Genomic DNA, 24700 nt, shown 5'->3' on the forward strand with positions numbered 1-24700 from the left:
TTGGTTTTTAAAAACTGAAGTCTTTTATTAAAAGTCGTATTCAAATTTCTCTTAACAAAAAGGAGATATATAAAAAAGGACCGGAAAACCCCAGAAAGAACAAAAAAAAAACAACAAAAAAAAAACCGCACGCACAAAAAAAGGGAGAAGGGAATCTTCATTTCTGGGTTTAGCTTTTGACCACATCACAAGGCCTGCTTTGGAACGAGGGCTAATATCTTAAAACTCAGGAAAACCATGTTCTGTTGTGAAGTGGGGGCAGGCAGGCTATCCCATGGAAGATGGAAACACAACTCTTTATTTGTGGTGGTGGTGGGGTTTTTTTGGGGGGGAGCAAAAAGAAGGTGGCGTTACCTGCCCTGGGACAAGATGCTGAACCCCAGAATCTCCAGCAATCCAGCTATTCCTCCCCCTCCCCCCCACCAAGCAAAGATCTGGGATTCAGTAGGGAAGAACCTATCTCTCTCCCCCCCCCAATCTTATAGGATTTTTATCGCCAACCTCATTCCTAGGCCCCAGCGCCGTGCCCAGATGTGCAGCCGTCATCGTCTCCCCAACCCCGAAGGAGGGACCCCTGAGACCGTCCCCCACCCAACTTGTCGCATGCTGCCGCAGTTCCCTCCAAGAGAGACAAAAAAAGAAAAGGGAAAAAAAGAGTTTCTGGACTGCAACTAGGCTTGACGATGAAATATCGCCATCTGCGGACACAGAATTTAAGGAAAGGCTTTTGGGTTTGTGTACGCGCCAACTCCATTACCCCCAAATGAAACATTATTCCGCAGCACAATTTCGCTTCGCTCTTCGTTCATTCTTGTCCTCTCCCTCCCATTATTGTCATGGTTTTTTTTGTGCTGCCCTTACAAGTTAGAAGCCTCAGGTGGAATTTCCAAAACCGGGAAGGGAAAGAGAAAACAAAATAAAAATAAGGAGTCGGGAAGACTGCGACTCTGTTTTTCTTCTAAAGCACTCGCCTGGTTAAGGATAAAGCAAGTTAAGAAGCAGGGGTTGGGATTCAAGCCCCCACTGGGTGGGGGGGGGAAGGCAAGCTCTGAAATAATACGGCAGCCCTCCATCGGGGAGCAGGAACCCCCTCAAATTAAATTGGAAATCTGAGCAAATAATAAGGAATTCTCCCCGCAGGTCTTAGGTAACTCAAGTCAACCCAAATGGGGAAAGATTTTCAGAACAGTTGGGGGGGGGGGGTTACGGGGACACACCACATCCAAAAAAAGCCCCCCCCCCAAAGAAAAAGTGTTGGGCCAATGACCCGCATTGCTGGCTGCAATCCAGGGCTTAAAAAAAAGAGGCTTTTTTCTCAAAAAAGAATAGTTAGAAAAATGGAACGGCATCCAGAGTGGTCTGGGAATCTGCCATGACAGCTGGAGAATTCGTCGCCGTCGTCATCACTGCACCCGATTCCAAAACTGCCACCTGCGGGGGGAGGGTGTCCCCCACCCAGCCCTGCCCCCTAGTGGCAGAGCAGAGAACTTGTTTTTTGGGGGGGGGCAAGTGGTGTGGAAGAGAGACGGAAATGAGCTTGTCCGACGCACCATCTGATTCGCAAAGCCTTTGGTCACAAAATACCCCAAAACAGGAGAGGAGTTGAAGGGGCTGGGGTATTTGGGGATGGGGAGGGAGGAGAAAAACTGTGTGCATTTTCTGTGGGGGGGGGGAGGAGAGAAAGCCACCCGACAACGTCTCCTGAAACACCTCAACTGTATTCTACATTTTAAAAAAATATACTGTGGATGTCGCAGCGATACAAAGGGGTTGGTGGGCCGGGAAGCAACTGTGGGGGGGCCGGGGGTCAGAGTGCGGGTGGGTGGGGGGCCCACAGGGGCGGGAGAGAAAGGGGAGTGAAGGAATTTGTCATCACAGTCTCACTTGCGGAACAGCAGGGGCCAGGAAAGTCACAGTCCGTAAAAAAACGGATCGTCTGGCTACGAGGAAGAGGAGCGGGTCAGTCGTCTTCGTCGTCGTCATCATCTTCGTCGGGGTCATCTTCCCCTTCGTCCTCAATCTCTCGTTTCCGCTTCTCGCCCTGAGGCAGATCTTTTTGGGGGAGGGGGAGAGAAAACACACATATTTAAAAACAAACAGCAATGTCCACCCCTGGCAAAATTATTTCTTTTGTTCTGTATTTGTAAGAACAAGGCTGGGGCTAAACACTGGAACTCACTGGCTATCGAAATCAAGCAAGGAACTGCTGAAAATGTTCTAGACAAGCCAGCATGACGAAGCCGCTTCTGGAGAAACCAGAGCAGTGCACGGAAACGCCGTTTACCTTCCCGCCGGAGTGGTACCTATTTATCTACTTGCACTTTTGAGGTGCTTTTGAACTGCTAGGTTGGCAGGAGCAGGGACCGAGCAACGGGAGCTCACCCCGTCGCGGGGATTCGAACCGCCAACCTTCTGATTGGCAAGCCCTAGGCTCAGTGGTTTAACCCACAGCACCACCCGCGTCCCCCTTGTTAGGTAGGCTAGTGCAATTTGTGATACAGACAGGAGGCTGGGAGATGGGAGGTTTGCTCAGAGCTACAGCACTATTCAAACTGAGGACCTGGGATTTAAAAGCCCATGCCTAACCGGCCCTCAGATTATATTTTTAAAAAAGTTTATTTTTATTAAACTTTCTGTTTTACCATTTAGACTGATATTTTAAGGTTGTTTAAATGAATAATGGCTTCCCTTCTCTTTCCATGGTTCATTCTGCATATCCTGCGAATTTTACACAAATTATACCATTCGGTATTCCATCAAAACTTATTCACACTGTTGAATTTATCTTAACGCTGCCCACGTTTTCAAGTGTACACAATTCCCCCCCCCCGTATATTCCATAAACGATTTCTTCTCTAAACGTACGTTCTTCTTGTTCTCTTATTCAATATTAGGTCCGCCAGCTGCGCATATTCCACCAGTTTAAGTTTCCATTCCTCTTTAGTTGGGACCTCGCTTGTTTTCCATTTTTGGGCTAACAAAACACGGGCCACAGTAGTAGCCAACATAAATAACCTAAATAGCCCTTGGATTAACTATCCTTTGGGAGGAAAGGGCTTGCCACCTCTTCGCCATCCCTCAGAGACCGGAGCGCCGATTTAAAAAGGCTCACCTTCGTCTTCGCCGTCATCCTCGCCTTCCTCTTCCTCCTGAAGTCAAGAGAGAAGAAACTTTTACCTCAACCCAAGAAGGCGACACAGCCCGCAGCTTGCACAAATCTAACCTGTGCGCGTTCAGCTATTATTTATTCAATTTATAAACCTCCCGCCATCGAAAGTTCACAGGGCAGCGTGCAACATTAAAAGCACATTACGGAACATCAATAATGGTTAAATAAAAACATGAAGGAGGATACAGACAGGAAGGCAAAAGAATGATCGTTAATAACACTCCTCTGTCCCACACGTTCACAGGCCACAGTTTATTTCATGCAGGCATGTCCAAAGTCTTGTTTCGGGGGACTAATCCAGCCTGCCGGTCGATTTAATCCGGCCCCCGATTTAATCCGGCCCTCTTTGAAAAAAGTTTGGGCAAAGAGGTAAAGAGGAATGTTTTTCGCCTGGCGCCTAAAGACATGAAATGACGGCGCCACCAATGGCAGTTAAAAAAAAGAACAAAATTCAAAGAGGGTGCCCAGGAAATCTGTTGCCATCCACCCCCCAAATCCCACCCACCGCAGACCCCATGAGACTTTTAATCTCAGGGTCGTGGGTTTCGAAGCCCGTGTTGGGTGAAAGACGCAAAGACCCTCGCAGTCAGTTCCAACTCTAAAAGCCGACGATTACAGCTTTGCGCAACGTCCCCGAAGAATAGCCCCAGTGCCAAGTTGAGAGTCGCCTGTATCTAAACCCCCCCCACAACCCTAGATTTTGGGGATAGGCGCTGTAGCGCAGCGACAGAGAAGAGCACTGTCTTTGAAGCGCTGTAGAGCCGCTGCGGCTAAAATCGAGCTAGGTAAAGGGACCCCTGACCATTAGGTCCAGTCGTGGCCGTCTCTGGGGTTGTGGCGCTCATCTCGCTTTATTGGCCGATGGAGCCGGTGTACAGCTTCTGGGTCATGTGGCCAGCAGGACTAAGCCGCTTCTAGCGAACCAGAACAGCGCACGGAAACGCCGTTTACCTTCCTGCCGGAGCGGTACCTATTTATCTACTTGCACTTTGACGTGCTTTCGAACTGCTAGGTTGGCAGGAGCAGGGACCGAGCAACGGGAGCTCACCCCGCCACGGGGATTCGAACCGCTGACCTTCTGATCGGCAAGTCCTAGGCTCTGTGGTTTAACCCACAGCGCCACCCGTGTCCCTTTTGGAGCTAGAGGGCCCCTATTTGAAACCAGCTCTTTAACCACAACAATGAGGACCAGCATCTTGCGTCCCCCCTTTAGAATATGGTAAGAGCATGCATTTGATCTCAGCCTCTCCTGGGTACCTGTACAGAGGAAAATAATATTATTGTGATTATTTAAATGGCCAGGCTTTGTGCAAGGCAGTTTTCCCGTCTGAAGGATCAGCTATCTGCAAAACAAATCTCTTTTTCCTCTCTCTCTGAGGGTGGGATGCTGTTACTGAACAGAGCACCCTTTGTTCTAACCACTCTGGGAAACGCGAAGTTAAAAGCAGGGGGGAAGGAAAGCCGCCTTGCAAACTTACTTCATCATCAACCCCGTCCTCCTCCTCTTCCCCATCCAGATCTTCTTCATCCTCCTCGTCGTCGACTGCATCCTCGTCGAGTTCTTCTTCGTCTTCTTCCTCTTCCTCTTCACCTTCTGGGAAAGGGGAAGAAAAAAATACATATATTCCAGGTTTGAGGGAGAGGAAGGATTTTTCCCACCACAGCACGTAAAAAACAACGACAACGACCCCGATTTGTGTGAAGCTATTCTCCCAGGGATAATTGATTCAGAAGTTCCCAAAAAGGCGATTATAAGCAGTTTATTAAAGCAGCTGGGATTCTCTTTGCACAAAAACAGGAGGAGGAAGTTGTTCCCACCGAGTAAAAGCAATGGGGGTGAGGCAGAAATGGCAAAGGGCTCTGGAAAAAACAGCACCGCAAAAGGAAAGACTTCATTACAAAGTGGGTTTGGGTTTGTTTTTGATATAACCAAAAAATGCATTTGTTTCTCAAATGTAATGCATTTTAAGTTTCGCTGTTAAGGCCAACTGACCAGGCAGAGGGCCTTCTCGGTAGTGGCACCCACCTCGTGGAACGCCCTCCCATCAGATGTCAAGGAAATAAACAACTATCTGACTTTTAGAAGACATCTGACACCTGTGTTCTTGGCCCTCCAGATGTTTTGGGACTACAATTCCGATCAACCCCGACCAATGGTCCTGTTAGCTACGAATGATGAGAGTTGTAGTCCCAAAACATCTGGGGGCAGAGTTTAGGGATACCTGGTATAAGGGACAAAAGTTAAAGGTAAAGGGACCCCTGACCATTAGGTCCAGTCATGACCGACTCTGGGGTTGCGACGCTCATCTCGCTTTATTGGCCGAGGGAGCCGGCGTACAGCTTCTGGGTCATGTGGCCAGCATGACTAAGCCGCTTCTGGCGAACCAGAGCAGCGCACGGAAACGCCGTTTACCTTCCCGCCGGAGCGGTACCTACTTATCTACTTGCACTTCATGCTTTCAAACTGCTAGGTTGGCAGGAGCAGGGACCGAGCAACGGGAGCTCACCCCGTCGCGGGGATTCGCACCGCCGACCTTCTGATTGGCAAGTCCTAGGCTCTGGGGTTTAACCCACGGCGCCACCCGCGTCCAGTTAGGGCGCAGCAAATGGGGAAGAAATAAAAAAAGCAGGAAGTTGGCGAAAGGAAAGGAAAAATCCACGATGCATTGGAGCGTACGGCGCGCGTTCGATTTCCAAAAACTCAAAAGCCCTGAGTCTCACCTTCCCCGTTCTCGTCGTACTCGTCGTCCAGCCCGTCCACTTCTGGGTCGGAGTCAGGCGCCTCTTTGTCGTTCGTGTCAAAGCCATCGAGGTAAGTGAGTTGCGGGAGAAGGGTGAAGATGCTCTCCCGGTAGCTGATCAGCGTCGTCACTTCGCAGTTGAAGAGGTCCAAACTTCGTAGGTGAGACAGCTTTTTCTGTGGAGATTTTGGAGGTGAACCAGGCGAACAATAATCGCATGACCCCGTCCCCCCCGTCCTTGCAAATCAGAGCCGGTTGCTGCAGTCAGCACGGAATGCTGCAGCAAAATTGCTCACCGGCGACAGGTTTGTTACTGGGACAAATTTAAAGTGTGCATAAACCACATTTTTGCAAGCCACCACCTTCAGATTAGCAATGGTATGTAAAATTAATTTAAAAAATAAATGTTTTTTTTGCAGCAGGGGAAACAAAAAACACCCGCTGGAAATGTAAAGAAATAGAAGGTACCTTTTATCATATGTGGCGGATGTGTAAGGTGGTGAAAGCTTTCTGGGAAATGATATATAATGAATCGGAAAAAATGTTTAAAATAACTTGTTTTTTTTAAAAACGCAGAAGCTTTTAACATGTGCCATTAATGTAAGACGGGGAATATGCAGAAGAAATGATTCTGAGGATATATGGAAGGTGTTTGTTGAATTTGTACTGTTAAAATGGAAAGGGGTCAAACCATCGCAAGAGGTGTTGAAATTTGGGGAGGTTGGGTAGTTACAATGGAACGGTCTCGGTGGTGGGGGCGCATTTTTATTCATGATTTCTACTTTGTCAAAATAAAATATAATAAATGATTTTCTAAAACCTTGTTTTTGCCTAGGCAAGGCCACTCATACGTCTAATTCTGGCACATTATGTCCATTGGTTTCAATGAGTCTACTCCGAGAAACATGGCCCAGTTGGCTACAAACCCAAGACCCTGACCAACCCCCCCCCCCCGCCAATTCAAGGTTTTGAGGCCTCGCGTTCCCACCAAACCACAACCGTGCAGTTCTTGGCAAACCATGAGGACTATGTACTTGACTTTGGGTTACAATGCAAAGCAGCAGCAGCTGAATTCTGGCAGGAGGGAGAATAAAAGCAGCTCAGAATTTGAGGATGAAAAAAGGGGTGCACCCCCTAGGAAGAAAGGAGAGAGGCGACTTCACCAAAAGAGGAACACACAAATATATATAGACAGACAGAAAGACAGACAAACAAACAGACAGACAGACAGACAGATAGATAGATATAGATAGTTTCCTCCAGCCCTTTGAGAGAAGCGTTTAACTCACCAGTGGCTCCAAAGTGTTTATATCCTTGATTTTGTTTCCGCTAAGATTCAAGTGCGTCAAGTTTGGAGTTTTCTCAGCAAGGACTTCCAAGCCGCCGGAAATCCTATTGTCGCTCAGCTCCAGCTACGGAGGGGAAAAACAGAAAAGCTTCAGGCTTCGCAGTTTATTTCTTGAGGGGTGAAATCCTAAAAAAACCTCAACAACAGCTCGGCCCTCACGCATCTTCACTTCATCAAACCTGGCCCTCTCTGAAAAAAGCTTGGGCACACCTGTCTTATAGGGAAGATAGCAGTGAAGGCGGTGAAGGTCCTGTGTGAGTGCCTGGAGGCGGTTGGAGGATGGATGGCGGCTAATGGATTGAGGTTGAATCCTGATGAGACAGAAGGACTGTTTTTGGGGGACAGGGGCCGGGCTGGTGTGGAGGACTCCCTGGTCCTGAATAGGGTAACTGTGGCCCTGAAGGACTAGGTGCGCAGCCTGGGAGTCAGCTGTCCATGGAGGCACAGGTCCAGGGCAGCTGTTTACCAGCTCCATCTGGTACGTAGGCTGAGACCCTCCCTGCCCACGGACTGTCTCGCCAGAGTGGTGCATGCTCTAGTTATCTCCCGCTTGAACTACTGCAATGCATTCTACGTGGGGCTACCTTTGAAGGTGACTCGGAAACTACAACTAATCCAGAATGCGGCAGCTAGACTGGTGGCTGGGGGCGGCCGCCGAGACCACATAACACCGGTCTTGAAAGACCTACATTGGCTCCCAGTACATTTCCGAGCACAATTCAAAGTGTTGGTGCTGACCTTGAAAGCCCTAAACGGCCTCGGCCCAGTATACCTGAAGGAGCGTCTCCACCCCCATCATTCTGCCCGGATACTGAGGTCCAGCTCCGAGGGCCTTCTGGCGGTTCCCTCATTGCAAGAAGCAAAGCTACAGGGAACCAGGCAGAGGGCCTTCTCGGTAGTGGCGCCCGCCCTGTGGAACGCCCTCCCATCAGATGTCAAAACGATAAACAACTACCTGACATTCAGAAGACATCTTAAGGCAGCCCTGTTCAGGGAAGTTTTTAATGTATGATATTTTAGTGTTTTTTGGTTTCTATGGAAGCCGCCCAGAGTGGCTGGGGAAACCCAGCCAGATGGGCAGGGTACAAATAATAAATTATTATTATTATTCCTGGAAGGATCCCTTTAGCTTTACGCCAACGTCTTGCTGCTTACCTTGCGCAGTTTATTGAGTTTTGGGAGGTTGGCGACGGAGAGGAGGTTCACGTTGATCATACTGAGGAATTCGAGGTTTTCGAAGTCAGAGGAGAGCCCTCCGATCTTGCCGTCGTCGGAGCGGCAGTTGTCCAGAACTAACTCCTTCACCTGGGGAATTGTGGTAGAATTGCAAAATGATTTGAATTGTGCAGGATGTTTATGTTATCCAGATTTAATATGTTTCCCTCGAACGATAGTGAGAGGAAGATATTTAGCTCTCCCGGAATCAGAGCATCTCTGCAAACGTAGTAAACAGGAACCTGATACTTTGGAGCATATTTTGTTTTCTTGTGATTTTGGCATTTGCGCCAAAAGACAATTATTAGAGGCCTTACAACTCAATAGGCTGATGTCTAACACTATCCACGGGTCAGGAGCTGCTTTCGGACAGGAATGATCAAGTTACTTTAATAGTGGCTGAATTTATGAGTGCTGTCCATGTAGAAAGACTGGGCCATTATAAAGAGATTTAGCAGTTGTATTGTATTATTTATGCAAATTGATCTTCTCTGGAGTTAAAGATCTGACTGGGCCAAACCGTGTTATGTTGAGCTTGTACTTTGCACAATTTGTATACGGTGTCTGTTTGATAATGTGTGGTTTGCTATGCCTAATAAAGGATATTTGAGAACCGCAAAATGATAAAAGGATTTCTGGGAAATTATATACAGTCATACCTCGGGTTACGAACACTGCGGGTTGTGCGTTTTCGGGTTGCGGACCCTGCCGAACCCGGAAGTACTGGAATGGGTCGCTTCCGGGTTTCGGCACTTGCGCATGCACGCAAAATGACATTGTGCGCATGCGCGGAAGTGCCGGATCACGTCCCGCGCGTACGCAGACATGGTGCTTCAGGTTGCGAAGGAGCCTCCCAGACAGATCACGTTCACAACCTGAGGTATGACTGTACAGTGGTACCTTGGTTCTCAAACGCCTTGGTACTCAAACAACAAGGAAACCTGGAAGTTAAGTGTTCCGGTTTGCGAACATTTTTCGGAAGCCAAACGTGCTCCGTTTTGAGCGTTACGCTGAGGTGTGTCTGTTTTCGCTATTTATTTTGCGGTTTTGTGGCTCATTTTTGTGTGTGTGAGACTGTGTGGAACCCAGTTCAGCCACTGATGGATTGTGTGACTGCAGTACAGTGGTACCTCAGGTTACAGACTCCGCTAACCCAGAAATATTACCTCGGGTTAAGAACTTTGCTTCAGGATGAGAACAGAAATCGCGCGGCAGCAGCAAGAGGAGGCCCCATTAGCTAAAGTGGTACACCTCAGGTTAAGAACAGTTTTAGGTTAAGAACGGACCTCCAGAACGAATTAAGTTCTTAACCCGAGGTACCACTGTACAGTGGTGCCCCGCAAGACGAATGCCTCGCAAGACGGAAAACCCGCTAGACGAAAGGGTTTTCCGTTTTTGAGCTGCTTCGCAAGACAATTTTCCCTATGGGCGTGCTTTGCAAGACGAAAACGTCTTGCAAGTGTTCCGATTTTTCCCCGCTTTCCCCCCTTTTTCTAAGCCGCTAATCTGCTAATAGCCTTTTAGCCGCTAATCCGCCAAGCCTTTAATAGCCGCTAATAGCCTTTTAACGCTAATCCGCTAAGCCTTTAATAGCCGCTAAACCGCTAATAGCGCTAATCCGCTAAGCCACTAATAGGGTTGCTTCGCAAGACGAAAAAACCGCTAGACGAAGAGACTCGTGGAACGGATTAATTTCGTCTTGCGAGTCACCACTGTACATTGTTTATTGCTTTCATTTTACGGATCACTGGAAAGACAAGATACCAATGGAAAACGGACTGGCAGATGAAATTATTGTGACTATGCAGAGATTGCAAGACCGACCAGGGAAATCTGAAACCAGGAGGACCAAAACTTCAACAGAGAATGGGACAAAAACAGATTATTATTATTATTATTATTATTATTATTATTATATCTAAAAGAACACTGTTAAACACTTGAACTCTTTTGGGCAGGCTTTAAATAACTCTTACGACGTTACGAAGACTTTGGATATAATGGAGGCCTGTTCCTTGAATGAACTTAAAATATGCACTTGACAAAAAGGTGTGTTTTTTTAAAGAACCCACGGATCGGATGTGGGAAGCCCCTAAGATTCGGAAGAATCTTGTTTTTAATTTTAACAATTGTAAGAACTTTATGTGTGTGAATGAACTTGTAAAACCAAATAAAACTTTTATTTAAACAAGTTAAAGAAAGGAAGAAGGAAGCCAACCTCTCTCATTATTATTTTTTTACAGAAAGACACATTATTGCTGGTATAATCTCAATATTTACAACCAGATGAAGGTTTCAGTTTCAACTTTTCTGCTGTACTTTACTGGAAGGTGAAAAACAATCATTTCCTTAGTAATTTATTTAACTAAAACAGTAACATTATAGCATATGTTTGTTAAGTTATAGCACACATGAAAAACTGGGGAAAAAATCCTTATTTCCTGATGAATAGCCTTTGGAGTATAATGTAACTTATGAATAGTAACTTTGGAGTGTAATGTAACCTATCTTTAGGGGGGGGGGAATTCTCCAAAAGCATTTTATTTTAAAAATCCGATTTAAATAAATAAAAATCCAATTTAAATGAAAAGAATCTGATTTTAAAAATAATAATTGATTTTTATCCACCCTGGGACAACTGCATAGTCCTGCATCGCAATGGCACAAGGTGCAATTTCTGAAACAGACCCAGGGCATTGATTTCACCCCCAGCTCTTAAATCCATAAATTACAAGAAGTGGACCCAGTTCTCACGACACCAAGATGGCTCAGGTATTGGGCTTTTTCTACAGGAACAGTATACAGTGGTGCCCCGCAAGACAAATGCCTCGCAAGACGGAAAACTCGCTAGACGAAAGAGTTTTCCGTTTTGGAGGTGCTTCGCAAAACGAATTTCCTATGGGCTTGCTTCGCAAGACGAAAATGTCTTGCGAGTTCCTGCGGGGTTTTTCTCTTCCCCCCCTTTCCCAAGCCGCTAATCAGCTGATCCTAAGCCGCTAAGCCGCTTAACAGCTGATCCGCTAAGCCGCTAATCAGCTGATCCGCTAAGCCCGCTAAGACGCTAATAGTGCTAATCCGTCAATGGGCTTGCTTCGCAAGACGAAAAAACCACAAGACGAAGAAACTCGCGGAACAGATTCTTTTCGTCTTGCGAGCCACCACTGTATATATATGGCCTTTGGAAAGGCAAGATTTGCTTCGCCACCGGTTTTCTTATCTGTAATTACAAGGGCTTCCACTTAATTACAAGGGTAAATGGGACGGACCACCTCATAGGACAGTCGTTAATAATAATAATAATAATAATAATAATAATAATAATAAATTTTATTTATATCCCGCCCTCCCCAGCTGAAGCCGGGCTCAGGGCGGCTAACCACAATCAAATAATCCAACATTCTAAAAGCATTTCATTACAAAATTAATTAAAATCAAATTGATGGCAACCGTTAAGCAAAATTCTGTGCAGATTGCCAGAGGAGGGAGTCAGGCTGTTAAGAGTCATAGATAAAACGCTCGCTAAGAAAAAAATGATTTTGGGCGTTTGAAAAGAGCAGCATCGGCAAATGAAACAGGCCTTTGTGCTAAAGATCAGGAGCCGGAGGACTCTGTACCAAACATGTCCGTCCATCCCCCCCAAAAAAGAGACATTTGCCAACCTCTCCAGAAAAAAGTTTTTCATTAAATCAGGAATATTTTCAGCCAAGCTCACAGTGCCGCCTGGTGGCCGCGAGCTGCAAAAGGACTCTGGCAACGTAGTTATGGAAGCAACAGCCATTTCCCAATGCAAGGAATAAGGACTATTTTTTTTTAAGGGCTTTAAAAATCCTCCCGGAAAACACACAACCGGTTCTAAGCCCGCCCCCCCCAGCCCCCGTTTTTAAGCTGATTATCAAACACTGCAGAGGGAGTTTATCTCCTGATGCACAGGCCTTGGAATAGTTTTAATTGGAGTTTGAACAAATGTTAGAAACTCAAGATATGTAGGCCAAACGGCACCTTAAAGCTAGGCTGCAGGTCCCCACAATGGGGCGTCTACGTGGCATTCTCTTTCTCAATGAAATTTATTATTATTCATTTCATTTCTATGCTGTTTTGTATTTTAAAGCCGGGGGAGAAATATATCTCAAATCAGTTTGCAGCACATGAAAACACCTAATACAGGGGTCAGCAAACTTTTTCAGCAGGGGGCCGGTCCACTGTCCCTCAGACCTTGTGGGGGGCCGGACTATATTTGGGGGGGGGGGATGAATGAATTCCTATGCCCCACAAATAACCCAGAAATGCATTTTAAATAAAAGGACACATTCTACTCATGTGAAAACACGCTGATTCCCGGACTGTTCGTGGGCCGGATTTAGAAGGTGATTGGGCCAAATCCAGCCCCCGGGTCTTAGTTTGCTTACCCACGATCTAATACCCTCAACCTCAGCCCTCCAGATGTTTTTGGTCAGGGATGATGGGAATTGTAGTCTCAAAACATCTGGAGGGCCGAGGCTGAGGAAGCCTGATCTAATTTAACCAAATAAAGAAAGAAAACTCAAGCCTCCGTGAAAATATTTCAGATCTAAGGGACGTTTTTACTTTTCCCATATTGACTGACCCACTTAATTTATAGGAAAACTGAAGCAGCAACAGGCAACATGTGGCTAATAATGTTCTAACAACTTAATTTGTCCCTGCTCCTGCCCACCTAGCAGTTCGAAAGCACGCCAGTGCAAGTAGATAAATAGGTACCGCTCTGGCGGGAAGGTAAACGGCGTTTCCGTGCGCTGCTCTGGTTCGCCAGAAGCGGCTTAGTCCTGCTGGCCACATGACCCGGAAGCTGTACGCCGGCTCCCTCAGCCTGTAAAGCGAGATGAGCACCGCAACCCCAGAGTCGGCCACGACTGGACCTAATGGTCAGGGGTCCCTTTACCTTTACCTTAGGCAACCTAAGGCCCGTGGGCCGGATGCGTCCCAATCGCCTTCTCCATCTGGCCTGACAGTCTGGGAATCAGCGTGTTTTTACATGAGCAGAATGTGTGCTTTTATTTAATATGCACCTCTGGGTTATTTGTGGGGCATAGGAATTTGCTCATTTCCCCCCCCCCCCAAAAAAATATATAGTCCGGCCCGCCACAAGGTCTGAGGGACGGTGGAGCGGCCCACAGCTGAAAAAGGTTGTTGAACCGTGAATTAGATGGACCAACTTAAGGAAGCTTTTTCTGTCCTTACTGAAATCTGCTCCTACTCTCCTAAAGAAAGGCAACAACAAACGGTTCGCTGGGAAAACACTCACCCCCCTGGCATCTCTTTTCAGGTCAGCGAAGACAAGACCAGGCTACGCAGACAGACTCGGCGCAGCCCGATTTTGGCAGGAGGCACAGAGTTTCCACAGCAGCAGCCCCACAGCCTGGGTGAGTCAGTTGTACGGTATCACAGCTGAGTGACCTTATCCTGGCCAGCAGCAAAGCCGCCAAACCGGCTGCGTTAGCAGACGGCGCGAGAAGCAGCCGCATTCTTTGCACTGCGAAAACCAAGCTGGTTTTTTTTGCCTCCTCCTTCAAACCCAATGGAAGGTGCAGCCGTCCGGATACAACGAACCAAACGTCGAGATCGGGGAAAGGGAGGACTTGGGTTAAGGAAGCCAGCACCCTATTATGGCAACATCAACTTCGTTGGACTGGTCATGTTGTGTGGATGCCTGATTATTGTACAGTGGTGCCCCGCAAGACGAATGCCTCGCAAGACGGAAAACTCGCTAGACGAAAGAGTTTTCCGTTTTGGAGGTGCTTCACAAAACGAATTTCCTATGGGCTTGCTTCGCAAGACGACAATGTCTTGCGAGTTCCTGCTGGTTCCCCCCCCCCTTTTCTAAGCCGCTTATCAGCTGATCGGATCAGCAGATAAGCCGCTAAAAGCCGCTAATAGCGTTAATCCTTCAATGGGCTTGCTTCGCAAGACGAAAAAACCGCTAGACGAAGAGAATCACAGAACGGATTCTTTTCGTCTTGCGAGGCACCACTGTATTCCAAAGCAACTACAGTGGTACCTCGGGTTACATACGCTTCAGGTTACAGACTCCGTTAACCCAGAAATAGTACCTCAGGTTAAAAACTTTGCTTCAGAATGAGAACAGAAATCGTGCTCCGGCAGCGCGAGGCCCCATTAGCTAAAGTGGTATCTTAGGTTAAGAACAGTTTCAGGTTAAGAACAAGACCTCCAGAATGAATTAAGTACTTAACCCGAGGTACCACTATACTCTATTCTGAACTTAAAAATGGGAAGCGTGATGCTGGTGGTCAACAAAAGAGGTTCAAAGACTCTCTCAAGGCAAATCTAAAAAAATGTAGTATAAACAACAATTGGGAAACACTGGCCTGAGAGCGCTCCAGTTGGAGAACACCCTTTGCCAAAGATGTTGTGAGCTTTGAAGACACTCGAATTCAGGACGAATGGGAGAAATGTGCTAAGAGGAAGGCATGCTTGGCAAATCCTCACCGGGATCAACTCCTGCCCGGAAACCTATGTCCCCACTGTGGAAGAACGTGTGGATCCAGAATTGACCTCCGCAGTCACTTACGGACTCATTGTTAAAACCGTGTTTATGGAAGACAGTCTTACTCGGCTACAAGGGATTGCCAAAGAGAGAAGATGGCCGCTAACAGAAGCTTTGTAAGCCACAAGTCTTAGCACCCCTATATCATTTGCTTATGGCATTTCAGAGAATCATATACAGTGGTGCCTCGCAAGACGAAATTAATTCGTTCCGCAAGTTTTTTCTTCTTGCGAGCTTTTCGTCTTGCGAAGCACGGTTTCCCATAGGAATGCATTGAAAATCAATCAATGCGTTCCTATGGAGACCGTCCGGGGACAGAGGGGAAGCGCTGCGTGCCTTCCCCTCTGTCCCCGGACCTGTTTAAAGCAAGGGGCGGCGGGGAGAAGATTGCTTCTCCCCGTTGCCTGCCCCGCAATCTCCGGGGACAGCGCCTTCCCCTCTGTCCCCTCTTTTTAAGCAAGGGGCGGAGGGGAGAAGATCGCTTCTCCCCGTTGCCGCCCCTTGGTTCAAAAGGGGTCCGGGGAGAGAGGGGCTGGCAACGGGGAGAAGCGATCTTCTCCCCGCCGCCCCTTGCTTCAAAAGAGGTCCGGGGACAGCGGGGAAGACACGCTGCGCTTCCCCGCTATCCCCGGTGCTTGCGGGGCAAGCTTCGTTTTGCAAAGCAAGCCCATAGGGAAATGCGTCTTGCGAAGCGGCTAAGAAAACGAAAAACTCCTTCATCTAGCGAGTTTTTCGTCTTCCGAGGCGTTCGTCTTGCAGGGTACCACTGTAATTGTAGGGACCCCATAGGGTCATCTAGCTCAACCCCGCTGCAATGCAAGAATCCTGCACACAGCTGGAAGCACCAATGTCCCGGCTAACATCCAGGCGCACAGACCCATTTTGCCACTAGAGAGATGCATTTGTGTGCCCTTTTATAGCCCCCCGCCCTGCAAATAGCTCATGGCTTCCAAATGGAGAAGTCTCTGCCCTCTAAAAATCTAAAACAGACATGGCACAAGAGGAAAGAAGAACAGGAGGGAGGATGAGAAAGGCAAGCACAAGCTCTTAACAGTTGCAGCTTTTGTCTAGGTTCTGGCTATCGTGGCATAAACATACCGTGGCATGTTCGAAAATGCATCCAAGGAAACTAACACCCCCGGAAGCTTTGATCAGGACCTAGATCTGTCCGGGGGGGGGGTTCCCAAGAAGGGGGTGCTGAGCAACACCTCCCCTTTCAAGTGCACCCCTCCCCTGCCATTTACACAAATTTAAACCCAAAATCTGAATCCTCTCATTAAAAGAACGGAAGGCGTTAATTCATCCTTCCGTCACCAAAATCGCTTGCATTTTTAATGTAAACCAACCTCTCAACCTGCCCCCCCCAAACTCCCACACCATCACCAAATTGCGCTGACGCTTCAGAGACTTTTCCTGCGCCAAATGTCCAGATTCTGCAACAAGAGGACAGCAGAGATCAGGGAAGCGACTGGGCCGATGGAGGGAAGTTTGGCCCAGAGGTTTAAGGCTGCAAAGAGCTCCCTGTCTTGTTGGGGGTTTGTTTTTGACGACAGCTATAACTCCTATCGGGATGCGGGTGGCGCTGTGGGTTAAACCACACAGCCTAGGACTTGCCGATCAGAAGGTTGGCGGTTCAAACCTCCGCAATGACGGGGTGAGCTCCCGTTGCTCGGTCCCTGCTCCTGCCAACCTACCAGTTCGAAAGCATGTTAAAGCGCAAGTAGATAAATAGGTACCGCTCCGGTGGGAAGGTAAACGGCATTTCAGTGCACTGCTCTGGTTCGCCAGAAGCGGCTTAGTCATGCTGGCCACATGACCCGGAAGCTGTACACCGGCTCCCTCGGCCAATAAAGCGAGATGAGCATCGCAACCCCAGAGTCGGCCACAACTGGACCTAATGGTCAGGGGTCCCTTTACCTTTACAACTCCTATCGGAAAGGGCCCCCTTCAGAGAAACGCAATTTTGTGCTCCAGGAAGACTTCGCCATCTTCCCCCCCCCCAACAAACCAGGGTAGATAAAAAAAACCAATGGTCTTTTGTTAAAAAATGAGGATTTGTTTCAAGTTTTTCATGTGTGCTAAAACTCAGTCTAAGGTGTGTGTTTTTTTAAAAAAATAATTTAACCACACCAGTTAACAAACATGGATAGATATGCTATACAGTGGTACCTCGGGCTAAGAACTTAATTTGTTCTGGAGGTCCGTTCTTAACCTGAAACTGTTCTTAACCTGAAGCACCACTTTAGCTAATGGGGCCTCCTGCTGCCGCTGGAGCATGATTTTTGTTCTCATCCTGAAGCAAAGTTCTTAACCTGAAGCACTATTTCTGGGTTAGCAGAGTCTGTAACCTGAAGCGTCCGTAACCTGAGGAACCACTGTAATGTTATTGCTTCAGTTAAATAAATTGTTAAAATTCTTATTAAGGAAATGATTCATTTTTCTCCTTCCAATAAAGCACAGCATAAAAGTTGTCCAAATATAAACAGTTAACGTATTAAACCTCACCATAATTTCATAATTATCTGTCCATGTATTTCTAACAGTATAACCAAATGATTTAAATCAAGTCTTACTAACTGGTGATTTAAATAAATTTAATTAAATCCACCTACTGCGAACTGCTCAACTGTACGTAGTTCCCATTCGCCGCTTTGCCACACTAGGGACTAGCGTCATGGGAAGGCGGAAGCAGATTGGTTTTGATTTCAATCAAATCAATTTAAATCGCTAGTCAGTAAGACTTGATTTAAATCACTTTCTTACAGAAAGACTCATTCTCATTGGTATTATCTTAATATTTACAACCAGATTTAAGGTTTCATTTTTGGAGCAATAATTTTTCAGAGTCCTTTTTTAAACAGTTGTTATCAAAAATTACCGATTTGGTTATACTATTAGGAATACATACTTATGAAATCATTGTAAAGTTTCGTAAGTTAACTGTTTATATTTGGAGAACTTTCCTGCTGTCCTTTAGTGGAAGGAGAAAAAAAAATAGCCATTTAAACAACTTATTTAACTAAAACAGTAACGTTATAGCGTATGTATCCATGTTTGTTAACCGATGTGGTTAAACAATTAAAAACAGCAACAACTTAAGACTTGAGTTTTGGCACACATAAAAAAACTTAAAACAAATCCTTATTTCCTGTTGAATAGCCTCTGGAGTATAATGTAACTTAAACAGAAAACTATCCTTAGAAACATTTTTCCTCCCAAAGCATTTTGTATTGTAAAAATCCAGTTAAAATCAAAAACATCCAATTTTTTGATTATTCTTTTTTAATCACTGTTTTTTATCCACCCTGGTATAAAGCAAAGCCTCAAAGGTTCAGGGGAGACAGCTTGACAAAGCTCTGGAACAGCATTTTCCAACTCGCATCATCCTTAGCTAGTAGGACTAGTGGAAAATCTTTCTTTTTCCTCCTTTTCCCTTCCTGCTCTGCTCTGGTCCTTTGCATTTTGTGTGGGTTAAGCAGATGCAGATGTTTGAGAGGAAGGGAAAGGAAGATCTCCCAGGATGGCAAAAGGTACAGGACCCCTGGACGGTTAAGTCCAGCCAAAGGCGACTCCGGGGTTGCGGCGCTCATCTCGCTTTCAGGCCGAGGGAGCCGGCGTTGGTCCACAGGCAGCTTTCCAGGTCATGTGGCCAGCAGGACTAAACCGCTTCTGGCGCAGTGGGACACCGCGACGGAAACCAGAGCACATGGAAAACGCCGTTTACCTTCCTGCTGCAGTGGTACCTATTTATCTACTTGCACTGGTGTGCTTTCGAACTGTTAGGTTGGCAAGAGCTGGGACAGAGCAACAGGAGCTCACCCCGTCGCCGGGATTCGAACCACCGACCTTCCGATCGGCAAGCCCAAGAGGCTCAGTGGTTTAGACCACAGTGCCACCCGCGTCCCAGGATGAGGCTAGGGGAAAAAGGGAAACCCTTAGGTGGAAGCTTCATAGTATAACAAGAGCTGGAAGGGACCCCAGTGTAACCTCTTGCATTGCAGGAATCTTTTGTGCAAAATCTCGAACCCAGTACCTTGAGATTAAGAGTCTCAGGCTCTACCAGCCTGAGCTATCATCCCTCTCTGCGCGGGAAAAGTTAACGTTTACCTGCGAAAGAGGACTTTGTATTTTCTTTCTTTCCCCTATGTTGCTGTTTAGATTTGCAGTTTTTTATTGTAAGTTGTTATGGAACGCCTTTATACAATTTTTAAAAAAAGGAATTGTAGTCCAAAACAACTGGAGACCCAAGTTTGGGACACTCTGCTTTACAACAGCCTTTGGAAAACCCTGTTCTAGAACAGTGTCCTCTAAAAGTTTTTTGACTATGACTCCTGTGAGCCCCAGTCAGCACTGTTAGAAGCGCAGATATACAGCCGTGCCTTGGTTCTTCAATGGAATCCATTCCGGAAGTCCTTTTGACTTCAAAACGTTCGCAAACCAAAGTGCTGCAGCCAATCAGGATCTGTGGAAGATGGGTTGGACGTTCGGGTTCCAAAGAACGGTCGCAAACCAGAACGTTCACTTCCGGGTTTGCGGCGTTCAGGAGCCAAAACGTTCCAAGTTGCAAGGCATTCGACAACCAAGGTACGACTGTGTAAGCTCATTGCTAAATGGCACCTTAAACTTAGGTTAAAGTAAGTGGAATGTCGAGGTGCCCTTTCCAATGAAACTTTATTATTAATTTCTAGACGGCTTCACATTTTAAAGAAAAAATCTCAAAGCGGTTTGCAACACATTAAAACCTCCAATAATCCGATCCAGAATAAAGCAAATGCCAGCTTCAAGGAATATACAGTGGTACCTCGGGTTAAGTACTTAATTTGTTCCGGGGGTCCGTTCTTAACCTGAAAATGTTTTAACCTGAAGCACCACTTTAGCTAATGGGTCTCCTGCTGCTGCCCCGCTGCCAGAGCACAATTTCTGTTCTTATCCTGAAGCAAAGTTCTTAACCCGAGGTACCACTGTATTTCAGATTATTCTCTAAGGGACATTTGACTCTCCCCCTATTTATTTAGTACATACAGTGGTACCTCAGGTTAAGTACTTAATTCGTTCCGGAGGTCTGTACTTAACCTGAAACTGTTCTTAACCTGAAGCACCACTTTACCTAATGGGGCCTCCTGCTGCACCGCCGGAGCACAATTTCTGTTCTTAACCTGAAGCACTATTTCTGGGTTAGCGGAGTTTGTAACCTGAAGCATATGTAACCTGAAGTACCACTGTACTCAATTTATAGAGCTGCCCCATTGCAGGAGGCCTCTAGGAAGGCAGGGTGGGATAGTGGTTAGAGCGTCATAGACTGGGACCTGGGAGATCAGGGTTCGAATCCCCACTCCCGTCAGGAAGCTCACCGGGTGACTGGAGCCAGCCACAACCTCTTGGTCTACCTCGCAGGGTCGTTGCAGGCATTAACTGAGGAGGGGGATGAACCATGGACTCCTTGGGGGAAAAGCTGGGAGATCAGGTCAATGAATAAGCTCTTCCGCTGAGCTGCTTAAGGAAGCTGGAGGGACTAGCCAGGTGGCAATGTCAGGCGCCAAACTGGCACACAGATCTCCGCGTGGTCACAATTGGACCCACGCCAGTCGCAAAATGCACATGGCTAATTTCTAACACTGCTGGTCAGCCCAGCCATATACCGCCAAAGCCGATGGGGGGGGCGGTTGTACTCCGAAACCGTCAAGGCCATTCCGGAAACACTACTTGTGGCAGACCCCTGTCAAGGGCAGCAGAAAAATATTTGCCGTGTCCTCGTCTGCTAAAGCTCATTCCCCTCTCATCCCACCCAACAGAAGAGCTCTCAGTAGCTTAAAAGCCCACACCATTTCAGACTGGCCCCGAATTTGCGGTGTCGCCTTTTGACAAACAGTCCCTAAGGCACTTTCAAGGCAGGGGGAAATGGAACGAGCCCAGGCCGAATAGACACTGGTTTCCATCTTGACACAGCCACAAATGTTATGAGCAAGTCCTATCCTTATCCCCATTTCGCAGGTGGAACAGCCAAGGTCATTGCTAACCCAACTTACTGGGGGGAGAATTACGGAAAAGCATTTCCGCACACCTGAAATGTTCTAGGTTGGAGTTTCCCAAACTTGGGTCTCCAGCTGTTTTTGGACTACAACTCCCATCTTCCCTAGCTTGCAGGACCAGAAGCCAGGGTGGCATATAAATAGTATATTATTATTATTATTATTATTATTATTATTATTATTACCACCATCTATAACATTTGAAGCAAACACAATGGGTTGTTAGTCCTACTCAGAGCAGACCCGCTGAAATTAAACTGCCTTTTTAATTCAGAGCCACTAATTGCAAATGTTATAATTTAGTTGGATGCAACCCACTGCAATTTTCTCTCATTCCCCCCCCCCCTTTTGCCTATTTTAAACTGCAAGCTCCTTGAGGACAAAGACTCATCATCTACCGGAGAGAAGGATCTGAAATGTTTTCCTTGGAGCTTGAATTTGTTTCATTCCAGATCATTTGACTGGACGTTTTAATGTGTTGCAAACCGCTTAGAGACAGCCCTCCCCCTTTAAAATATAAAAGCAGAAGAGAAACCGAAATAATTAATAAAGTTCACTGCAAAAATGAAAAAAGGACACCTAGTCATTCCATTGTGGCAACCATAAGCTGGGTCTAAGGTGCAAGTTTGGCGACTAGCTTAAAAATCGGGAGTTTCTAACACCAAATAGAGAGGCTGCCCCCATCACTCTGTCTCAACAATGAGATGAATACATAGGTTCTCAGTGGCAGAACACCTGCTTGGAGTGCAGAAGACCCCCCCAGTACACCTGCTAGGCATGCAGAAAGCTCTCAGCTGGAGAGCTGCTACCATCCAATGGAGACAATGAGCTGACTCAAGTTTTACGTAGTTAAGCGTGGCTCTTTTTAAGGGAGGGTGTTTTCTACGTGAAACACGTGAAACTATTCTTAAACACAGGTACAATGATCGCAAACTGTCCCTCCAAACAGGATTCCCCCAGATGTGTGCCAGTTTATAGTCCCTCCCCCCAAAGAACTACAATTCCCAGAGTTCCTTGCTGGGGGAGCCATGATACTGCCCAAGCTATCAGTAGTGGAGAAGGCAGTCCTGGCTCCTCCCAAAAGAGGCGGGGGGGGGGGGGCGCCAAGGCTTAACCCCCACAATGGCAGCCACACACACACAGGAAGCCAAGCACCTGGAAACCAAGCGAAGCAACAGCAGAGGACCAGTGTCCACACCTGGCAAGCCCCCCCCAATACACAAAACACCCCCTCCAAAAAATGGGGCTGATGTAAACTGCAGCCAAGCAACCCTCAGTAATACGGGTCAGCTTGGCTCCTGGGTGCAACCCAGCCAAAAGCATTGCTCAAAATGGACCAGAAAGCCTAAACACACACACACACACACACACACACACACACACACACACACACACAGATTGTGTGTTTGTGTGTGTTCTTCCACACACAGATTGTGTGTTTGTGTGTGTTCTTGCAAGACTTCTAACAGCAGTTTCAGAACGCCCCCCCCCTCCAAGTCAGGGTCAAGGCTCTATCTCCCAGCTCCTGGGTGCAACCATAAATTCAAGTGGTTCGTGTGTGTGTGTGTGTGTGTAGCACCGCCCTCTCCCCCCCCCCCGCAACCCGCCTTTCATTCAACCCAAGCCACGCTCCCCCCCTGCTGCTAGACCATCTTGGATGACCCTTTAAACCCCCACAAACCATAAAGGCCCCCTTGGCCTCTCCATCCGCCTGCCTGACCCAGTCCCCATCCCTCCCCCCCCCCGCCTCCAAAAAAAAGCTACACGTGGACGCGGCTCGGCGTGCATCCACTCCGCCGGCCCCCCCGCAACATCCCCTTCCTTTCCCTTTCTGCTTCTCTCCCAAAACCAGGGGGGGGGAAACTATTGAGATTTTAATCTCAACCCCCCCTTTTTTTTTACAAAGCAGCGCCTTCTTTGACGAGGCGCGAAGCCACCCAGCGCCAAACCCCCCTCCTTTCCTCTGCGCTCTCAAAAGCTCCAGTGTGGTTTTTCTCCTCCCACTCCCCGAGGTGGTAAAATGGGGGGGGGGTTAGGAGGAGGGAATTAAGCGGGTGGGAAACAAACTCTTCCCTCACTGATCGCCCTTCTCCCAGCACCAGGAGTTATATATATATAATCGTCTGGGGTTTTTTTTTTTTTTTTTTTAGTAAACGCGTTTCCACGTGCGCAGCTGGCGGGGGGGCGGGAAAGAGAAGAATTGTGCTTTTAGGAGGGCGCAAGGAAGCGGTTTATGGAGGGGGGAGTGCCTATGGGTAGGGAGGAAACTGCCGCCATCCTTCCTCCCCCCCCCCGCGACCCAAGATTGCATTAAAAACCCCCCACAAAAAACCCCACCATGTGCGCTTTAGTTACGCATCATTTATAGACCGGGTAAAGCGAGCCCGGACTAACGAAGCCGGGGGAAATCACAATGCACAACTCTGACCCTGGTTCCCGGGATGGAGGGGGGGCGGTCCAAGGCCTACAGCGCATTTCTTTCTCCCTTTGGGGGTGGGGTGGGGGGTTATTCCGCTCCACCTTTCCGGAACACATTCAAATGCCTACTCTAACATTCCTGGAGTGGGAATATTTTTTTAAGCCACCCCCCCGCGGCCACATAACTACCCCACTCACCGAGCTCTCTCTTTCTCTCCCCCCGTCCCCGTAAAGAAACAAGCAATTCCTCCCCCCCCCCATTAAAAAAAACCCACAACTAGGCGTGGGAAGTAGCCAAGTAGGCCTCGGTTCAAGCCCCTAAGCGAGCATACAAAATGTAGGGGGAACCAGATTTCCCCCCCCCCCATACACACACACTTTACAAAACATATGGGTCAAGGGGCGGGACAGGAGCCCCCTCCCCCCAAAAAACAGATCCCAATTTGATTATTTTATTTTTAAATCCGCCTGTTCCAAGAACCCCCTAAAACTTATCCTGTGCGTAAAAACACACTTTTGGAGAGGCGAAAGGCAAAGCGGCGCATGTGTTGCTGTTGGGTTTTTTGGGGGGGTTCTTAAAAGGGGTCGCAAAAAAATAGGTCGAGGCCCCCCCTTTCTCTCCCAGAGGCAGGAATGTAAAGGATCGGGGAGGAAAGGGAGAAGGCGAGGAGAAATGAGAAGAAATGGGGAAAAGGACACTCCAAAAACTGCAGGGCTAGGATGGGTTTCCGTGCGCCCAGGAGCGCGGCGCGCGTCTCCAACATGTCGGCCGCGCACACGTGTGCGCGAAGCGGGCCGGAGGCGGGGGAAGGCAGCCGGGCCTGGGCCGGGGGAAGGAGGGAAGCCTCACCTCGGCCGGCTTCTTGTTCCGCAGCTCCAGGTTAAGCCGTTTCTTCATCTCCATGGCGGCCGGGCGACGTCTCCGCGCGGCGGTGCGAGTCTCGGGCGAAGAGGAGCAGCAGCAGCAGGCGGCCGCGCGGACGGGAGCAGCGAGCTGCGGGCTCCTCCCCGCCGCCGCTTATATAGCAGCCAGGCACCCCAGGCAACAAAAGGGAGGCGGGCGGGGTGGAGGGGGGGGAGCCGACGGAGCCGGGAGAAGCGCCCCCTGGCGCCGGAGAATTGCAGCTGCGACGCGCCCGCCTCAGAGGAACCCGCCGGGCAGCGTCCTCTGCTGGCCGCGCGGCGCGTTCGTTCGAGGGCGCGTTTTCCTTTCAACGGGAAAATGAATGAACACAGTGG

The 24700-nt window shown here is 47.9% G+C and overlaps 1 protein-coding gene and 1 long non-coding RNA gene across 2 annotated transcripts in view; one reads left to right on the forward strand and one right to left on the reverse strand.

Annotated features, from left to right (window-relative positions):
• The window catches only part of LOC308577806, a 43734-nt gene extending 28549 nt beyond the window's left edge, over positions 1-15185 (forward strand). Inside the window, exon 3 of the long non-coding RNA XR_014003704.1 lies at positions 14706-15185. This is a non-coding gene — a long non-coding RNA (uncharacterized lncRNA). The remainder of the gene's footprint in view (positions 1-14705) is intronic.
• On the reverse strand, positions 1-24483 carry LOC308577650 (acidic leucine-rich nuclear phosphoprotein 32 family member D-like). The gene is made up of 7 exons (XM_081178026.1): positions 24312-24483; positions 8414-8563; positions 7200-7322; positions 5891-6086; positions 4648-4763; positions 3113-3149; positions 1-2052 (listed from the first exon to the last, which is right to left on the reverse strand). Exons 1-7 carry the CDS (start codon positions 24363-24365, stop codon positions 1961-1963), a joined length of 768 nt encoding a protein of 255 aa, XP_081034152.1. The 5' UTR covers positions 24366-24483; the 3' UTR covers positions 1-1960.
• Positions 24484-24700: the final 217 nt, after the last annotated feature.

This window comes from Podarcis bocagei, assembly GCF_964188305.1.
Source record: "Podarcis bocagei genome assembly, chromosome: 18".
Classification (NCBI taxonomy): domain Eukaryota; kingdom Metazoa; phylum Chordata; class Lepidosauria; order Squamata; family Lacertidae; genus Podarcis; species Podarcis bocagei.